General features: G+C 39.5%; 1 protein-coding gene across 2 annotated transcripts in view; it reads right to left on the bottom strand.

Annotated features, from left to right (window-relative positions):
- PLB1 (phospholipase B1) overlaps window positions 1-20,749 on the bottom strand; it is a 241,736-nt gene that overhangs the window by 65,538 nt on the left and 155,449 nt on the right. For both annotated transcript variants that reach the window (XM_056818431.1, NM_001077185.1), the window contains 8 exon segments: window positions 19,868-19,919; window positions 19,156-19,236; window positions 17,180-17,245; window positions 15,089-15,189; window positions 13,035-13,116; window positions 10,641-10,742; window positions 4,763-4,858; window positions 3,144-3,215 (listed from right to left, as the gene is read on the bottom strand). In XM_056818431.1, the coding sequence (XP_056674409.1) occupies window positions 3,144-3,215; window positions 4,763-4,858; window positions 10,641-10,742; window positions 13,035-13,116; window positions 15,089-15,189; window positions 17,180-17,245; window positions 19,156-19,236; window positions 19,868-19,919 (652 nt within the window).

Below are 20,749 nucleotides of genomic sequence, written 5' to 3'. Positions count from 1 at the left end.
TGGTAAAGCCTCTGGATCCCTTTTCAGAATAATTTTTTAAATGCATAAGTCAAAATACATAGAATTAATTACAAAGGAAATATAACTTTTCTTTTTACAAAACATATCATGTTATATAGCTTAAAACCCTTGATATAAAACAATCCCTAGCCACATTTTTTGGGACATTCATTATTTTGTTACAAAATTCTTCAAATAAAACTAAAATTTAAAGCAGCATTTTCCCTGCTCAGGGAAAGCAACTGTCCCAGACTCTTTCTTTAAGTGTGGTAGGGGTATCTGTCTCTTCAGGGTTTTCCTTCTCTAGGAAACCACAAGAACTCTAGGAAAAAGACTTTAGAGCAAGAGTTCTTAATCTCTGGATGCCTTTGGCAGTCTTGTGGTTATCAAGTGAAATGTCCTAAAATTAATGAGCAAGAGACAGCAAAAGTGGTCACAGCTTCAAGAAGGTTGAGAACTGATGATTCTAAGACTCTCAGGCTCTGATTATACTCTGGGGAACTTCATGGAAGTCTCTTCTTAGGCTTGGGCTGCAGCTTGATCCTTTGTGGCTCATGAGGCTTTCCAGGGCTAAGAAAAATGGTTTCAAGATTCCTTTGATGATAACAATAATAATAATAGTTATCACATATAGTATTTAAAGATTTGCAAAACACTTTACAAACATTTAATTTTATCTCCACAACAACTCTTTAGAGGTAGGTACTATTCTTATCCCCATTTACAGATGAAGAAGCTGAGGCTTGGAAAGGTTAAGTGATTTGCCAGGGTCACACAGCTAGTATCAGAGGCCAAATGTAAATTCAGATCTTCCTGATTTCAGGTCCGGCACTGCCTAATGAGCCATGTCATCACCAAGTATTTATTTTTAACTCCTAGGTGCCAGACACTGTGCTAGGTGCAAAAATAAAACTGTGCTCCCAGGGAGCTTGTAGGGAGGTGCCTTCTTCCCCACAATGCTGCTGATACTGGTCTAGAAACCGAGAGCCATTTCATAGTATATTTAACCTCACCTAGGACAGTGAGGGGCAAGCAGAAGCAAAGGGCCTGAAGTAGGATGGTATCTATGAGTGAAGAGAAGGGATAGATGTGAGATGCACAAGAAGGAAGACATGTGGGACGAGAGGACATGATCAACTGAAGATGACACTGAGGTTGTGTGAACCTTGGAGCCTGAAAAGGCGATGGTGCATTGAGCAGTTTTAGGGACATTGGAAAGGGGGATGGGTTTGGAGATAGAGATAATGCAATCTTTTCGGTGCCAATCATGATCTATCCATGTCTGCTCATAGTCTGTGATTCATTCTGTAGTACACATGAAGAAAAGAGAAGACAGATTCTTACTGACCCATCACTGGCTGCCTGGGAATTCAGAACCCAATCTCTAGAGGCCAAATGCTCAGCCACTGAAGTGATGGGATGGGGGGAGTGGTACAAGGGGAAGAAGCAGAATTTTCCCAATGGCACTTGAACAGTGCCTGGGTAGGATTTGAGTTATGTTGCAATTGTCCTGAGGATACGATGTGTTCTCAGAAGGTGGAAGGTTGAGACATTACACTGAAGAGGAAGAGGCTGAAGGGTAAGGGGAGGGTTGGGTGATAAGGGTAGTTCTGGTCTAATTAGAGACAAGCAGTATAACTAGCTGCCTTGTAGAGGAGGAGATCTAACCCATCTTCCACCCTTTAATTTAGAGGTTCTTAACTTGGATCCTTGGGTAGATTTTAGGGGACTCATGACCTTGGATGGGAAAATAGAATTGGTTCTTTTTGTAATCCTATTTTTTAAATGCATTTGAAAATATTTTTCCAAGAAGTCCAGAGGCTTTACTAGATTGCTAAAAAAGCCCGTGGCACAAAAATGTTGGGAATCTCTACTTTAAAAGGTTAATTATATAGTCTTTGGGGTCAGATGAAAACTCCTTTGGGGGTACCTGGCCCATTTTGGGGGACTACTGTACTACAGGACTCCGGAGAAGAGGGGAGGGGCAATGGATAGAGCACTGGGCCTAGAGGTAAGAAGACCTAAGTTCAAATCCAGCCTTAGACACTTATTAGCTATATGACTCTGGGCAAGTCAATTAACCTGTCAGATTTAGTTTTTTGTATCTGTAAAATAAAGATGATAGCCTCTATTTCAGGATTATTCTTAGGATGAAATGAGAGAACATTTTAAAAGGGTTTTGCAAACCTTAAAATGCAATATAAATGCTAATTATTATTTGTCTTTGCCTTTCCCACGGGATCTAGCCTTGCATATATACTTTTCTAGAAGCTAATTTCCATAGGTGTAGGTGCTATTTAAATTCTTTCTTTTTTAAACCCTCACCTTCTATCATAGAATCAATACTGTGTATTGGCTCCAAGGTGGAAGAGGGATAAGGACTAGGCATTGGGGGTTAAGTGACTTGCCCAGGGTCACATGGTTAGGAGGTGTCTGATGCCTGATTTGAACCCAGAATCCCCTCTCTCTAGGCTTAGCTCTGAACCCACTGAGCCACCTAGTTGCCCCTGAATTCTGAGACTAGTCATGGCAGAAAAGATTCTTCCTCCAAAGCCCACCTGATTGATAACAAGCCTTTTAAACTAAGCCTGAGACAATGGACTTGAAATCCATTGCCAGGCTGATGTCCAAAGCCACTCCAGCTTGGCAGAGCTCCAGAGGTATTGACTTTCAAAACTGAGTACTACTGGCATGCCACCATGGCAGAAGAGAGCCTTTGGTGATAGACCTTGCACAGGGTAAATGCTAAGGAAATACTGCTTAAATGATTGAATGAATGCTGAATAGATTTTCTGATCATATCACTTTATTTTTGAAAAACCTACATTTCCTGACTTTTTTCTCTGTTTTGCCCATGTCCTCTGGGTTATAGAAATCTTCTTGTAAGTTGCTCTCGTCCAGTTCTCCCATTTCCAAAGCTACACTTACTATTTTCTCCTCAACCAAACTCCTTGGTGGACCACCTCAAATATTATCATTTCTAAGAAACTTCCTATTAAATGGAAAAGGAAAGACTAAGGAAATGGGTATTGGAGGATTGGTATAGGCAAAACTGCTAAAGACAGGAGACATGAAGGAGGTCACTTTAAGAAAAAGGTCACAACTCTAAGCTTCTGGGAATAAGCAAGAAGAAGCTTTGTTACCAGACTTGGGCAGGATAGAGTTGTATCTGCTGTCAGATCCAGGAAATCCATCTTCTTTCCTAATGGTTGGAGCTATAAAAACAAAAACAAAGGCAGCAATGGAGATGAGCAGATTTATTCCTCTGACATTCTCTTGACCCATCCCAGGTGGAGAGTTCCTCCAGGAATTTCCAAGGTCTGTGGAGCTGGACTCCAACAAAGCCATTCCAGGTTGTGTACAGCCCACTCAGGACAAGTTACTACAGAAGAGAGGTTCTTCATCTGGGGCTGATGAGCTTGTTTTTGTTTTGTTTTGTTTTTTTAATATGCAGTAATAGTAATTCAATATAATTGACTTTCTTTGTAATCCCATGTATTTTATTTTATGCATTTAAAAATATCCTTTTGGGAAAGGTTCAGTAGACTTCACCAGACTGACAAGGCAGTCCATGGCAAAAAGGATTAAGAACTATTATGCAATACAATATTCAACTATGGTGTCTACTATACATGGCACACCCCCATTTTAGCCCACAAGGTCAATTTGTGTGCTCTCTCCATTCTATCTTCTCTAACTGGACTGGGAAGAAATCCATTTTCTTGCTCTTTTTCTCTGTCTGTCATAATTTGATTAGCCCATCATGTACCTTCTCACACAAATGAGAGTCTATCCTCATTTAAATGTACAGATAATCGAGAAATGTGTGAAGGGAAAGAAAATTTAAAATGGGACAGATAAGGAAGAATCAATGACTAACTCTTGTGTTCAGAGGTACCCATGCTATATCAAGAGGCCTAGGGTAGGGGTTCTTCACCTATTTACATGTTACAAAAATATGTGACTCCCTTTGACAGTCAATCTGGGCCCCTACTCAGAATTATGAATTAAAAATAAAATACATAGGATTAAAAGGAAGCAATATTGAAATACAGTCACCAACATATATTTATTTAAATGCTAAAAATCAAGTTAAATATTTAATATTTAGATATTAAAAATAAGTTCATGGACCCCAGGTTAAAAACTCCAGGTCTAATGGAAAATCCAGAGCATAATAGCTGGACCCTCTATGGTGAACCAATGAGGGGATCACTGGATCATGAGATCACAGATTTAGGATCAGTAATGATCTCAGCTCCCATCTGGTCAAATGTCCTCATTTTATAGATGGAGAAACTGAGACCCAGGGAGGTTAAATAACTTCCCTGAAGTCACACAGTTGCAAAGTTGGGATTTGAACCCAAGTCCTTTGAATCCAGTCAACACTTTTGTCTCTTGTACTAAGCTATCACCGCCTAGTAGGACAGGGATTGTGATGTGCATTTATGGAGGGGATACTAATATGGATGAGATCACAGATCCCTTAAAGTATTGGAGCATCCTCACAAAATCCATGCACTCTCTAGTCACATGGTGATAACGAGCTGGCAGACTCTCAAGTCTCATCTCTGTTCTTCCCCTGACTTGTGGTGTGACCCAAGTTTTAGTCATTCTACCCCTCTAGGGCCATTGGCTCCTTATCTGCAAAGGAAGGGTGAGAATAAGTGGGCTCCTTTGCATAGACTTTGGGAAAAACTAGAGATGTGATATCATACATTTGTCCATCTTTGGTGTAAATGGAAGCACCCTGGTCATTTACCATATTGTTCCAAAGGGCTCTGGAGAGCTGGGAGTGGAATTTCTGATTTGGGTGGATACAATCTGGGGCAAAGAAGGAGACATCTGGGATTCCATCCTAATGGAAGAAATTAGTTAAATTCCATTCAATTTGTCAGTTAATCAACACATAAGGACAACAAAAATCATATGCTTATAGCAATAGATGCAAGAAAGTCTTTTGGGTAAGATTTTTTAAAATTCCCATTAAAATATCCAGAAAACACAGCAATAAAAGGAGATTTCCTTAATATGATAAATAGTATCTATTTAAGACCAAAAGCCAGCATAATCTGTAATGGGGTCTTCCCAATAGGACTGAGTTTAAAGCAAGGATGTCTATTGCTACTATTATTACTCTATCTAGTGATAAAAAGACCAACTATATTGATAAAAGCAAGAAAAACAAATTAAAGAAATAAGAATAGAACAAAGAAGAAACAAAATTATTGCTTTTTTGGCAGATGATAAAGTTTACTTACAGAACCCTAGAGAGTCAACTACAAAACTAATTGAAACAATTAACAACTTCTGCAAAGTTGCAGAAAATAAATTAAAGTCATATAAAACATGAGGATTTCTGCATATTACTGACAGAATCCAGCAGGAAGCAATAAAGAGAAGATCCATTTAAAATAATCACAGAAAGTATAAACTGCTCAGGATTCCACCTGCCAAGACGCACACATAGGAGATATATGAATACATCTACAAAATTCTCTTTATACAAATAAAGACAGACCTAAATGATTGAAGAAATATTAATTGTTCATGAGTAGGCTGAGTCAATATAATAAAAAATGACAATACTATTTAATTTATTTACTCAGTGTCCAATCAAAGTATCATAATATCAAAGAATTACCTCATAGAGTAAAAAAAAAAAAGCAAAATTCATTTGAAGAAACGAAAAGCCAAGAATTTAAAAAACAAACAAACCTTACCTTCTGTCTTGGAATCAATATTGAGTATCAGTTCCAAGGCAGAAGAGCAGGAAGGGCAAGGCAATTAGGGTTAAGTGATTTGTCCAGTCACACAGCTAAAAACCCAGGATCTGCCATTTCCAAGCTTGTCATCTATTCACTGAGTCATATAACTGCCCCCAAAGTCAAGAATTTCAAGAATACAGAAAAAAAAGCAGGAAGGGGCTTAGCTGCACTAAATCTCAAACTAAACTACAAAGCAATAATCATCAAAAATGGTTACAAAATAGAGGTTAATCAATGGAACAAATTGGGTATATAATATACAGATACAAACAAGCACGGAAGTCTATTATTTGTTTAGTAAACCCCAAAACTATTTGGCAAAAACTGTAGATAAAGCCAAAAACCAGTCTGGTAAAAATTAGACATAGACAAATATCTGACATGCTATACCAAGATAAACTCCAAGTGGGTACATGACTTAGACCCAAGATGACATCATAAATTAGAGGAGAAAAGAAGAAATTACCTGTCACATCTATGGATGAGGGAAGTTCATGAACAACCATAGGATAGAGAGGATCACAGAAAACAAAATAGACAATTTTGATTACATAAAATTAAAGTTTTTGAATAAACAAAAGCAATGCAGCTAAAAGTAAAAGAAAAGCCGGCAAGTAGGAAAAATCTTTTCAGCAAGTTTCTCTAGGATGTATATAGAGAACTGATTTAAATTTACAAGAATTAGAGCCATCACCAATAGATAAATGGTTAAGAGAGATGGAGAGAAGGCAGTTTTGGAGAAAAAGCCACATTATTAATATTCATATAAAATGCTCAAAATAATTAATAATTAGTTAAATACAAAATAAAACAGCTCTGGAGTTCTACCTCATACCCATTTGATTGGCAAAGAAAAAAAGGAAAATGACAAATGTAGGAGGGGTTGTGGGAAGCTAGGTACATTAATGCACCATTGGAAGAGCTATAAATTAGTCTAATCATTCTGTGGAAAAAAATTTAGAACAATGTCTTACAAGCTATTACAGTGTGCACACCCCTTGGCTCATAGACACCACTTCTAAGTCTATATCCCAAAGAGATTAAAGAAAGAGGAAAAGTATCCATGTGTGCAAAAACAATTATAGTAGCTCTTGTGTATGTGTGTGTGTGTGTGTAAAGAACTGGAAACTGAGTAGTACCTATTCACTGGAGAATGACTGAACAAATTATGGCACATGGACTAATGTGCTGTAAGAAGTGATAAAGGGATGATTTCAGAGAAACTTGGGATTGTGTGCACTGTGTTACAGATTTGTATTGCATCGTATGCACTGATGTAGACTAAGGAGAGCAGAACCAGGAGAAGAATTTTTATATACAACTATATATTTTATATAGTATATAGTATAATATATATGTGTGTGGAGCAAGAAATTAGTATATTATTCTCAGATACATTGGCAATATGAATATCTCCAAAATGTATATTCCTAGAACCCCAGAAAGAGTTAGTAAAGCTGGTCTTTCTGAGATAGCATCCCTAGCGGAATAGGATTCAGAATACAATGGCCTTGTAATTACCTTTGGCCCCAGTCAGACAGGAACAACTAATGTCTTTACTATATTTATTATACAAAGTATTTGGGGATATCTTTTGAGTTTATAATGTTAATAGTTTCAAAACTATAGTTTAGTGATATAGGAGTAAGTTTTATGATCCAGAGGCTAGATTGCTAGCCTCTTCCCTGTTCTATAACACCTCTTCCCCAGTTGAACCTTTGGCCCCTTTAATTTTACACTCTTATTCCCCCCTCACCTCTTACTGACCCAGCCTGTGCAATTTGCTTTGGCGGGGTGCCTGCCCAGGAGACCAGGTGGGCAGGAGGCTCTGGAAGGCGCTCCCAATCAGAACTGCATCGGAAATGTTTGCATGTAGATTGGGACTTGATTCTGACCCTTGCCATTAGCTAGGGGAGGTAGATTTGGAGGATACCTCCTTCAGGACCTGAGCAGGGGGAATGTGTCAGGATGATGTCATTTAGCCTGAGGGCTTTAATTTTCTAGAAATAGGGGCGTTTCTGTAAGCTGGGCCTTTTTGTCTTTTGTTTTTTGTCTTTTTTACTTTTGAAGCTTGTAACTTTTGGCCACACTTTTTCCTCTCTCTCTCTCTCTCTCTCTCTCTCTCTCTCTCTCTCTCTCTCTCTCTCTCTCTCTCTCTCTCTCTGTCTCTGTTGCTCTCTCTCTCTCTCTCTCTCTCTCTCTCTCTCTGTCTCTGTTGCTCTCTCTCTCTCTCTCTCTCTCTCTCTCTCTCTCTCTCTCTCTCTCTCTCTCTCTCTCTCTGTCTATGTCTCTGTCTCTCTTTCTCTGTCTCTCTCTCTCAAGAAAGCGTTTCATTTTTGGAAATGGCTTCCCAGGTTTCTTGAATAGTGGCTAAAGAGGGTAAACTTAGCAATTTTTCAGAGTCCTCTCAATTTCCACCCCATACAATAGATAGTGTTATATTGTAAAGGAAAATGGTCTTAAAAGATTTAGGATCTCTGACTAATGCAATGACTGATCAAGATTTTTGAGTACTCATAATGAAACGTGCTTCCCATCTCCTGATAGAAAAATAAGGAAGGGAAGATTGAGGCATATTTTGGAGGGATTTGGCCAATTGGGAAATCAGTTTTATTTGAGTATATGTGTTTGTGAAGGACTTTGTTTTGTTGCTTTCTCATGGGAGAAAAGGTAGATTTTCATTGATTGAAAAAACTAATAAAAATGTACAAACATTTATCATAAACTGTGGGAGTAAAAATGCAAAAGCAAATCATATGACATCACTTATCACATATATATATATATATATATATATATATGAGTGTGTGATTTGGGGTTTAGGCCTTTAAAAATCACTCTATAGCAAAAATGAATAATATGGAAATAGATATCAAGTAGTAACATTTGTACAACCCAGTGGAATTGCTTATCAGCTCTGGGAGGAGGAATGGAAGAGGGGAGGGAGAGAAATTGAGTCATGTAATGATGGAAAAATATATTTTTTTAAATAAGTAAATAGATAAAATTTAAAAATAAGATAAAATGTATATCCTATGGAAAAATAAATATCAATAAGTTTGCTTGATGAAAAAAATAACAAAGATTTATCATAAACATATATTATGTGCATGGGACTGTGAAGGGCAATAGGACCCTAAGTTTTCAGAGACAAAATAAATCAGAAGAAGGGCCCTGACTTCAAGAAACCTACATTCTTTCATCAATGTAGGTAATATGCATATATACAAAGCAGATACAGAGTAATTTTTCTTCTGGTCAGGGAAGGAGGCACTAATGGCTGAGAGGGGTGGGTAGGAATCATGTTTTAAGTATCTGCTATGAGTAAAGATGCTGTTGGTCTGGGAAGAAGGGATGCATAAGACATGGCCCTGGTCCTGAATGAGATTATAACCCCTAATAAACAAGATAAAATCTCCATGTAAAGAATATACAATACAAAACACATAGAAAGGCACAAGGGTGGCAAAAATTAAAATGCCTTTAGAATTTCAGGGAGAGAAAATATACTTTTGCTTGAAATTCTGGTATTTAATTTAATTAAACAAACATTTATGAAGTACCTGCTTGGGACTCAAAGATAAAAAAGATGAAATTGTTCCAGCCTTCAAGGATTGCCTGTTCTTTTTGTTCTGAGTCTACATGGCATAAGGTAATATTCAGAAAGAGAGCTAATGGGGACAGACAGCCAGGCTAATACAGAAGATCTGTGAGTCATCAGTCCCTTCACAGATTTGGCTTGTTCTAAGAAGGAAGGAATCATTAAAAAGCCATAGAGTTTGGCAGCCTCAAGTGACCTACTTAAACCTCAGGTGACATGTCCTCCTCCTCCTTTTTCCCTTTAATTTCCCTTTTAAAATCCAGGAAAATTCATTCATTATTTATTAGTCACATACATATAACATCCATCCTAAGGCACAAGTGAGAAAAAACTGTTCAGGCTTCTTTGGGAAAGCCAGAAATACTAGTTGCTTCCTTTGGTAGCCAACCAGAAGAGATACATTATGGCCTGAGGCTAATTGGTCCTTGTGGCCTCAGAGAGCGATAAATGGGAGCTTTGGCCTATAGGTCAGGACCAAGCAGAGCTGTTTTGACAGGTGGTTCTATGTTGTTTGCATTCACTCACATTAGATTCTTTATGACCTCATTTGGGGTTTTCTTGGCAAAGATACTAGAGTGGTTTGTCTTTTCTTTCTCTAGTTTATTTTAACAGATGAAGAAACTGAGATAAACTCACTAAGCCTCAGTTTCCTCATCTATAAAATGGAGATAATGAGAGCCCCTATTTTCCAGAAGTTATTAGAGGGATAGAAAGAGATAGTATTTGTATTGAGCTTTGCAAGCCTTCAAGGATTTCATAAAGACTAGCTATTATTATTCAGGCCTCTGATCCTTCATTGTACTGGGTTGCCTTCCTCTGGAGGTTCTCTAGATTGTCAAAGTCCTTCCTAAAATGTGACATCCACAAGTTAGAATACTCTAGATGGGGTCTTAGCAGGGCAGGGGACAGCAGGACTGTCACCTCTCTAGTATTTGACACTGATACTTTCAATGTGGCCCAAAACTATATTAGCTTTTTGGGCTGCCTTACAATGCTGTCGACAAAGCTTGATGACCCCCAGATTTTCCACCCCCACCCCAAACCTGCAGCTTAGCCATTCTGCTTTCATTTTCTACTTGCGAAGTGGTTGGGTGTTTTTTTTTTTAACTAAATATAAGTCTTTGCATTTACTCCAGGGAAAGTTTCATGGAGAAGGAAAATTGCACTTTGAAGGAAGAAAAGCATTTCAACAAGCAGAGATGGAGAGAGAGTGTAAAAAGATGAATTCAAACGAATCCCATACTGGAAGCTTATTGGGGAAGGGGCCATACCTGGAAGGCAAGCTTGACTTCTTCTAAAAATGGCTGCAGAACTATTGTGAAGTCTTCTCTAGTGTCATAGCGGCCTGACTCCACCAACTCTCGGATCTTGGTCTGGAACAAGGAAAGAGGAACAAGCTGGTCTCGATGCCCCAGTTAGCATTTCTGGATATCCCTCTTGCACTCAGAAAGCCACCACCCATTTTCCATATGCTACTAAATATCCACACCTGCAAAGGTGGTACCATTAACCTCTCAACTTAAACCTCTGTCCAAATCCTCCAAATCCTTCTTTCCATCTAGCATTGGGGACGTGGTTCACAAACACTTCCTGAGCAAATTTATGAACTCTTCCAAAGAGAGGGGGAGATAGGTCTGGTCACCCTTTTTATTTATGATTTTAAAGAATCCACTGGGCTGGGGTAGCTGGGTGGCTCAGTGGATGGAGAACCAGACCTTGAGACAGAAGTTCTGGGTTCAAATCTGGCATCAGACTTATGAGAAAGAATGCTATCCACACTCAGAGGAAGAACTGTGGGAGTAGAAACACAGAAGAAAAACAACTGCTTGATCACATGGTTCAATGGGGATATGATTGGGGATGTAGACTCTAAATGATCACCCTAGTGCAAACATCAATAATATGGAAATCGGTCTTGATCAATGACACATGTAAAACCCAGTGGAATTGTGCATCGGCTAAGGGGGGGGGGGGGAAGGAAGGGAAAGAACATGATTCTTGTAACCATGGAAAATGCTTTAAATTAACCAATTAAATAAAAATTTCCAATAAAAAAATCTGGTCTCAGGCTCTTCCTAACTGTGTGGTCCTGGGCAAGTCACTTAACCTGAATTGCCTAGTCCTTAACACTCTTCTACCTTGGAACCAGTTCCAAGATGGAAGGTAAAGGTCTAAACAAACAAACAAAAAAAAAACTACTGGGCAGCATGGAACAAAAGAAAGGGATCTGGATTTGGAGGCAGACTACCTGAGGTTAAAGGTGGTTCTACCACTTACTGTTTTTGTGACCTTGGCCAAGTATTTTGACTTCTCTGGGACTTAGTTTAAACGTTTGTAATATAAAGAGATTGGACTAGATGACTTCTGTTTGCTATTGTTCAGTCATTTCAATCATGTCTAACTCTTTTTTTAAACCCTTACCTTACATCTTAGAACCAATACTGTGTATTGGTTCCAAGACAGAAGAGAGGTAAGGGCTAGGCAATGGGGGTCAAGTGACTTGCCCAGGGTCACACAGCTAGGAAGTGTCTGAGGCCAGATTTGAAACTAGGACCTCCCATCTCTAGACCTGACTCTCAATCCACTGAGCTACCTAGCTGCCCCTATGTCTAACTTTTTGTGAGCCTTTTTGGGGTTTTCCTGGCAAAGATACTGGAGTGGTTTGCTATTTCCTTCTCCAAATCATTTTACATATGAAGAAACTGAGGCAAACTGTGAAGTCACTTGCCCAGAGTCATGCAGCTAGTTAGCATCTGACACTGGATTTGAACTCAGGAAGATGAGTCTTCCTTACTCCAGGCTTATCACTCTATTCATTATGCCACCTATCTAAGTTCTTTATTAATTTTAGACCTATTATTCTATGAGGCTGTGGGAGTTGAGAAACAGGCCAAATGGATAGCCTGGTACTGGAAAGTTGTCAACATCATAAGAGCAGAGCATTCAAAACTGGAAAGACCTTAGAGATTACCTAGGAGAGATTTCATTTTATAGATGGGAGAATTGAAACTAAGGTCACCCAGAGAATCCACACCAGGGCCAAGCCCCCTTGACCTCCTGATCTCCCCTGTTTCACCTCACTGTATTCCTCTCAAATGCAGAACCTATTTCTGGTAGATCTTTACGGACATTTTACCTTGATTTTACACTTATCATAAGCCTGCCAGCAGAACCTGCTAATTCCAGGACAGATAATGGTCAACAATAGGGTAAATTTCATTACATGAAAATGCAGACAAACTAACAGTGAGTGGGAAATGGCTGCTTCAACTATTGAGGGCAGCTAATTCAATTCCTTTCACTATTTATTTAGTGTCATTATCAGCAATGCCTTGCAGAAAGTGATGAGATGACAATGAAAAATGACACAATTACTGCCTTCAAGGAGTTTACAATCATCTAAGAGGTATGTGATATGGACATAGAGTTGGAAAATAGTAGGAGTCCATTTATTGGTCTGAGATTCAAGGAAGAATGGAATAGGTCCGGGAAGGGGGGATCAAATGCCCATCAAATAAAAGAGAACAGATGTCAGGAGGGTGCTAGGTTGAAGTGTACCCTCAAGTTCTATTAACTGACTCCCATTCTCTGAAGGATCCTGACAGGGGTAGTGTTGGCCAGTGGAGGGGGAGGACACAAACTGATGTTCTGGCTCCATATCTTACCTGGTAGACTTTGATGACTTCCTTCATTCTGGCCATCTCTGGAGAGTCTTCTCTGACTGTCAGGAGGCAGTTACATAAAGAGCTGCAAAATGGTGGAAGAAAGAAGTCTTAGAAGAGCCATCTTGGCATCAAGGAAGACTCGTTTGGGGCCAGGGCAAGCAGTTTTGGGTGCCCAGATAGCCCCCTCCCTGCTCCCAGTGCATTGTTCAAGTCTTCCCCCTAGAATCATATGTGGCTTAAACTGCCATAAATGATATTAGTTATCTTTTTGGCAACTGAGTTGGTGACTGAACAAAGACTCGAGGGAAGTTAATAGGTTATAGAAATGAACTATAATTACAATTAATGGAGAGCAATTGCATGTTTGAATACTTTTAGATAGATTTCGACTTGTAGCAGATCTCAGCAGTCACCTAGTCTAACCCCTTCATTTCACAAATGCAGCTCCTGCCCATTTTGCCTTTGCTCTGAGAAATAGACCAGCCCATCAGGAGAGCCTGGAGAAGCTGGTATGCCTGGGATTCAAGCTTAGTGCAGGGGGATGGACTTGGATCTTCAGATAGTGTTCCGTGGGAACTGAACTGAGCTCTTAATAGTTTTGTTATTATATATTTGAAGTAAATACTTCTTTGTAAAAGTTAATATGACTGTTAGTAGCTAAATGCAACTGGCTTGTAAGGGACCCATATTTATCCTTGGGAACACCACTATTGGGGGCTGGATCTACAGACAAAGAGCCTCACACTCCCCCAGATAACCCTACGGGTACTACAGGACCCTGAGGGAGGGGTAAGATATAACATGCCTGGTCTTTGGACAGTAGAAGTCAAGGTAGTTAGCATTACATAAATAATTCACATTATTAGAAAACTTTACAATTTCCTCACAACAGTCCTTAAGGTAAATACTGCAGGAATTAATTTCCTTTCACAGATCAGGAAATTGAGGCTTGAGGAGGTTAGGTGACTCACCCAGAGTTATATCAGTAGGCAGCAGATTTGACACTTGAACTCAGGTTTCCTTAGGCCAAATCTAACATCCTTTTCTTCATGATCATGATCATCGTCATCATCATCATCATCATCATCATCATCATTATATAATCCTTTGAAGTTTATGGGGTTCAGTGGAGAGAGTGCCTGGTTTGGAGTCAGGAAGACTCCTCTTCCTGAGTTCAAATCCAGCCTCAGACGCTTACTAGCTGTGTGATCCTGAGCAAGTCACTTCACCCTGCTTGCCTCAGTTTCCTCATCTATAAAATGAACTGCAGAAAGAAATGGCAAACCACTCTAATATCTTTGTCAAGAAAACCCCAAATGGGGTCACAAAGAGTCAACTACAACTATTTGACTTCCCAACAACAAATGTTCTGACTAGAGGTCAGGGCACTCGATCCACTGCACCAGCTAGGTGCCCATACTTGCTATTCTCTAAAATCTATCTGCTTTCTCCATGCCTTTGCAGAAACTATTCCTCCCACCCCCATACTAGGAATTCACTCCCTCCTCTGCTCATTTTCTTCAACTCCACAGTTTCCTTCAAGTCTCAGCTTGCACACCAAGACCTCTCTTTATTTCCCCGAGTTGTTAGGACCTTCTCTCTCCCTTCTCAAAGAATGATGTCTCTGCCTACTCATTTGTTTGCATACTGTATTGCTGGTAGAATGTAAGCTCATTTAAAGAAGGACTGGTTTTTGTTTTCCCTTTGTATCCCATGTGCCTAGCAGATAGCAGGTACTTGATGAATATTTGTTGGGAATTGGATTCCTCTTCTAAAACTCCTCTTTTACTTCAGCCTTGTCCACAATGACATGGTTGTCCCCTCAGTCTTTCATCTTGTGTGTGTATAATCTATAGCAGAGCTCAGACATCAGGGAGAAGGGAATAGACCCAGACACAAATCACAATTGGCAGATTCAGAAGGAGAGGGAAGCTCCTTCCAAACACCTGATTTCCAGAAAGGATTGGAAGAACCTGGCGAGCCAGCAGCTGGATGCCAGGAATCCTCATGAACTAGAGTAGTAGATACAACCCTGATGCCAATCATATGCTCACCATGCCTGCGTCATTGGGCATTTGTCTTGGTTCCCCAGGAACACTTGTCGAAAGATGATAGGGTTCATGAAGTCCACCAGGTTGACCAAGGCTCTGGGTACCTAAATATAAGGATGTAGCTGAAAGATGGGCCACAATACTTTCAAATACCTAGTAATTATGACTCACATTGTTATTGTCATTTTTCTATTCCAGAGTGCTTTTCTTTACCACAGTGACAATGGGTTGTACAAATATTATAATACCCATTGTACAGAAGGGGTAGGCTAAAACTTATCTTTATCAGAGAGATAAGGGGAGTGGCCCAGGATCCCACAGGTGCCAAACATCAGAACTAATAAGATGAAAGAAATCCAGTCTTTGATTCCAAGGCCAGGACTATGAGTGGACACTCTTTCTTACTTGTTAGCCCTAACATAGAATCTAAATAGGCTTCTTTAAAAAGATCCAGGCTCCAGAGCTGGACTTAGATTGCATTTAATAGCTGTTTGCCACCCTTAGAAAGAGTATAAACTTCCAGTGGCCTCAGTTTGCTTATCTGTAAAATGGGAATGACAAAATCTGTTGTTCTTACCTCATAGGGTTGATGTGAGAATGAAAAGAGAATGCACTTTGCAAACCATATCACATGAAATGAAGGTCAGTTATTATTATTGTTGTTAACAGAGTATTTGAAGTAGAGGGAAAACATCACTTATTCCATTGACTATTGTGTATGGGAAATAGCAAATTAAGTTTTCCTGGAAAAAATGATGTGTGAGGAACAATAATATCAGTTGAAAGGATATTCATAAGAACTAGCATTTGTATATCCTTTTAAGGTTTGCAGAGTGCTTTTTTATATATACATCACCTCGTCTTATTCTCACAACTCAGTTAGTTGCTATTATTATCCCAGTTTTACAGATAAGAAAATTGAGGTTGAAAGACATTAAGTGATTTGCCACTATCACGTCTCTAGTAAATGAGCAAGGCTGAATTCAAACTCAGTTATTTCTGACTTCAAGCCTACCACTCTCTCCTTTGTTTCTGGGGATATAGATGTGTATCAATTATATGGGAGGCCATAGGGAGCTACTGGATTTTCTTGAGCAAGAGAGTGACATGGTCAGAACCTAGAAGGATGAGATGAATAATCTCCTTGACCTTCTACCCAAAGTCTAGCCTCACAAAGCATGAAGGTACTCTAGAACCTAGAGCCATTCCAAATTAGGGCTAGGCTGCTTAGCTGTGTCCCCTTTACATATTCATTTAACTGTTTTGACCAGTGGTCAAAGGGCTCTTTGATAGTTGTGACTTCTGGCCTTCATTGAAGAGGGGTTTTTAAAGTCATAAAATGTTTTTCTTACAACCATTCCATGAAGTCTGCCCTACATTATTGCCAATGCCTATTATCAAGGGAAATTAAGATTCAGAGTGATGAAGGGGATTTTACATGGACACCAAGCTGGCATGAGATCAGGTCCTAATTCCAAGCCCAAACTTATGCCCTCCAGAAGGTACCTGAGCTAATGGCTCCATCTCCAGGGTTGAAGGCTAGAGTGGGGGTTCTTTAGGGCATTCCTTGCAGCTTGGCATACAGTGCCATCACTGGGGATGCGCAAGAAGCCAAATGAACAGAGAAAGACCTTGTATTTAACTATTGCATGTGTATGTGTTTTGTGTTTACATATGTACATACACATAAGTATACACAAACACATTTTATACCTGTGGTGCCACTAATGTTTCTACATCCTCTTGTCTCCTCATGGAATGTAAGCTTTTTGTGAGTAGGGATCCTTTCATTCTTCATATTTGTGTTCCCAGTGCCTGGCACATTGTAAATCCTTAATAAACACTTCCTAATCAAGTAATTGATTCATATTAGCTTTCAGAGTGCACGTTTTCCCCCACATCTCCTTACAAGACTCTCTGAGAAACAGGGTCTTAAAGGATAGCAGAAAATACAAAGGATCGTGGACCCCAATGTGCTATATGTGAACCCAAGTCCTCTGCCATCTTCCTCTGGTTCCTTAAAACATAGGGAGAGTTGAGTTCTTCTCCATAATGCAAGGATTCCTTCCAGGAATTGAAGACTGTTGAACCTACCTCCCTGTGCAAGAAGTCCAAGGCATCTCGAAGGTAAGCAGAAAAGTTGGTGGCTGAATACAAATTCTGGCAAGAGACAGGAGTGGGAGAGGAGATGATTAGAGTAAGAGAATGTTAGAGATGAGTCAGTCTTCACTTATCAGGCTAGAACTAAAACTTTATTCTCTACTGGCCCATGGTAGTTGATAATGCTTCAACTCTAATGGGGTCTGAAAGCATAAGAATATAGTATTTATAGTCAGAAGGAACCTTAGAGATCACCTAGTCCAAACCTCTCATTTTACAGACGAGTTTTTGAGAAGTAAAAGGACTTGCCTAAGGCAGGAAATAATAACATGATTTGATCCTACACGTGATTCCAAATTGGATGCTCTTTCCCACTATACCAGGGACAGGATCGTTAAGGGAAATGATTGAAAAACAACCAAAGATGGGGGTAGTCCAAGAAACTGCTGAAGGGCATTGAAAGAATTTTGTCTGAGAAGCAGAAAAGGGCAGGTTCCTTTTATAGGCTTTTGAAGTTTATAGTTACAATACATATTTTTAGTTCACATATATAAATATCCCTTTGAGACCACAAAATATTTTAGGGATAATCCTCAGAGTCATTGTTAGTAAAAATACTTTGAAAATGTTAAAGTCCTATAGAAGTGTGACCTTTCATTTTGCTACTCTCTCCTTTGATATTCCTAACAAAGCTGTGAGGGACATAATACAAAGAGTGTGATCATTTTACAGATAAAGAAACAGGACCTCAGAGTGGCTAAACTACCTGCCCAAGATCATATAACTTATATATAGCAGATATAGGAATTCAAACTTGAGTTTTCTAGCCTCCCAAGTCCAGTGCTCTTTCCAATATGCCCTGTGGATCCATCAGCAATGAAGAGATGGCAAGTATATTAGCACCTCACTCAGAGTTTGAGCAAGGGCTTTTGTTCCCTTGTTGCAATCTTGGAATGCTCTGGGGTTTCAGGCAGTATAGTAAAGTGTGAAGAATCTTGGATTTAGATTTGAAAGACATTGATTTGAATCCTGCCTCTTTTGTGAACTATTGACAGAGCCACTTTGGCTTCTAGACTTCTTGTTCCAACTCCTGTCTCCATGACTTTTGCACAGTCTGCTTCCATGCCTGGAATATACTTCTTCCATCTTAGAATTTCTAGTTGTCCTCCAAAGCATGGCATTGCTTCCTTAATGAGACCTTTTAAAAAAATAACCCTTTATTTCTATTTTAGAAACAATTCTAAGACATATGGTCCAGGGCTAGCCAGTTGAAATTAAGAGACTTGCCCAAGGTCAAATGGCTAGGAAGTGTCTGAGTCCATATTTGAGACCAGGTCCTCTTGACTCTAGTCCTGGCACTCTATTCACTGAGCCACCTAGCTGCCCCCATTTGCCTTATCTTCATTTCCCATCAAATTACCTTATATTTATTTTAGATATATTTATACATGTGCATAGCTCCCCATTAGACTGTAAACTCTTTGAAGACAAGATTATATCTTTTCTTTTTTTTTTGTCTTTGTGTCTCCAGTGCCTGGCACCATATCTTGAAATACTTGTTTGATTGGTTTGAGCCAGTCATGATGCTAGATACTGGGGATTCAAAGACAAGCATCAAAGTCCCTACCCTCAGGGAGCTTACATTCTAATGGAAGGAAACAACCTGTAGACCAATGATAAACAATACAAAATATATGTGAAATTAATACAAGGTAATTTCCAAAGAGGTACGGGACCCTGGGGGGATCAGGATGGGTCTGCCTAAGAAGAAGCTCTTGAACTGAACCTTGAAATGAGACACCTGAGTCCAGGGCTAGTACTAGGCCAGGGTTTGTGAGAGCATGTTGTGAGTGTATGTTTGTAGTCAGGCAGTGATGGCTTGGGTTTTCCCTGAACCTGGAAGTTTTCCCTGGACCTGGAACTCTACATTGAGGGCATAGGCAGGAGAAACCCCTAATGCTGTTACTTACTGAGTCAGTGCAATAGTCACAAAGGTCTGTGGTCCCAATGAGCAGAGTGATCACCTTCCAGTCTCTTTGGAAATTAATTCTCTATAAGGGGGAAGGAGAATGAGAAATGGATCATACTGTTATACTTTTGCTATTTCTAAAAAGAAAAACAGTGGCCCCTCAAAGAGTCTGCTGGACCACCAGGGACGTTCCAGGCTCACTTCTTAGAATGTAAGCTCCCTGAGGACAGGGGTTACCTTTAATTTTGCTCTTATTTGTATTCTTATTGTTTAGCAGAGTGCCTAGCACATAGCAAGTGTTTAATAAAGGCTTTTTATTTTTATTTTTCCAAGGCAGCACTAAACATACCACTTCACACATCTTTGTTGAATTGAGACATAGAATTGTATTTCTGAAAAGGATCACAGATGCCATCTTTCCCTTGTAAGGAAACTCTTCTTCAATAAGTCTCCTAATCTTCTTGGGCCCCAATTTCCTCACTTATAAACTGAATAGGTTGGGCTAAATGTCCCCTGTGGTTCCCTTCTAGTGCCAGGACAACTCAGGCAGACGGTAATTCCTATTCTGCATGCATACATATACATACATGATGGGACAAGCACCACTTTTTGAGACAGCCCATTGCCCCACTCTTATTTTATTTGAATGGATCAAATTTAAGAACTTTTGTTTTTGCTTTATTTTTTCATGAACCAGTCTAACTCTAACTTACCGGGTCACTTTTCATCTTCTGCACCAGGGTCTGGACTTGCTTTTTAAGTCCCCTGTGGAGCAAAAGACAATTGTTCCTTCTGATAATGGAGAAGAAGCAGACTCATTCTCTTTGATTCTCAAAGCCACTGCAGTGGAGATGTCACTGGATTATCTCCTCTGGCAGGCTGAATGCAGAAAGCATGAAGTTGAGAGATGGGCACCACTTGCCTAGATTCAGATGGTAGTAGGAATAGAACTCTAGGATTAGGTCATTCTGCCTTCAAAAGCCTGAGATTAAGTAGGTCAGTGGGCCAACAATTCTAAATTCCGTTTTAGGGATGGACTGTGGTGGGGTCCAGGGGCAGGGATTCAAATCCAGGTTTTCTAATTTTGGATCCAGATTTTTCTCCATCCTCCACTATTCTTTTTATTTGGCCAGTTTTCTAAAAAAAGTCCTTATGTATTGAAAAGCTCTGGCTTTGCTACTTACTATTTATACTGCATAATTGGTTAATACAATTATGTGTAATACATCTAACCTTGTGTAATATACATTCAACCCTTTCAGGCCTCAGTGTCCTCATCTGTAAAATGGGGGTGATTAGATTAAATGCTTTGACAGAATCTCGACCTTGGTAGAGACTTGAGAAGCTTTATAGATTTATAGATGAAAGTGACCTCCAAAATCATCTAGTTCAACCTTTTCATTTTACAGATGAGGTGGTTGAGGCTCAGAGAGGTTAGGTAACTTGCTCAAGGTCATATGGATGGCAGAACTCATTCTCATCTAACCTGTTCTTAATGAGGATCTCCTATATCACACACCTTACAAAAATTGTCCAAATCATGCTTAAAAGGCCTTTGGGGAGGGGGAACCCATTATCTCCTAAGTCAACTCATT

Source organism: Monodelphis domestica, chromosome 1 (assembly GCF_027887165.1).
Source record: "Monodelphis domestica isolate mMonDom1 chromosome 1, mMonDom1.pri, whole genome shotgun sequence".
Classification (NCBI taxonomy): domain Eukaryota; kingdom Metazoa; phylum Chordata; class Mammalia; order Didelphimorphia; family Didelphidae; genus Monodelphis; species Monodelphis domestica.
This window is presented reverse-complemented; position numbering and strand designations above follow the sequence as displayed.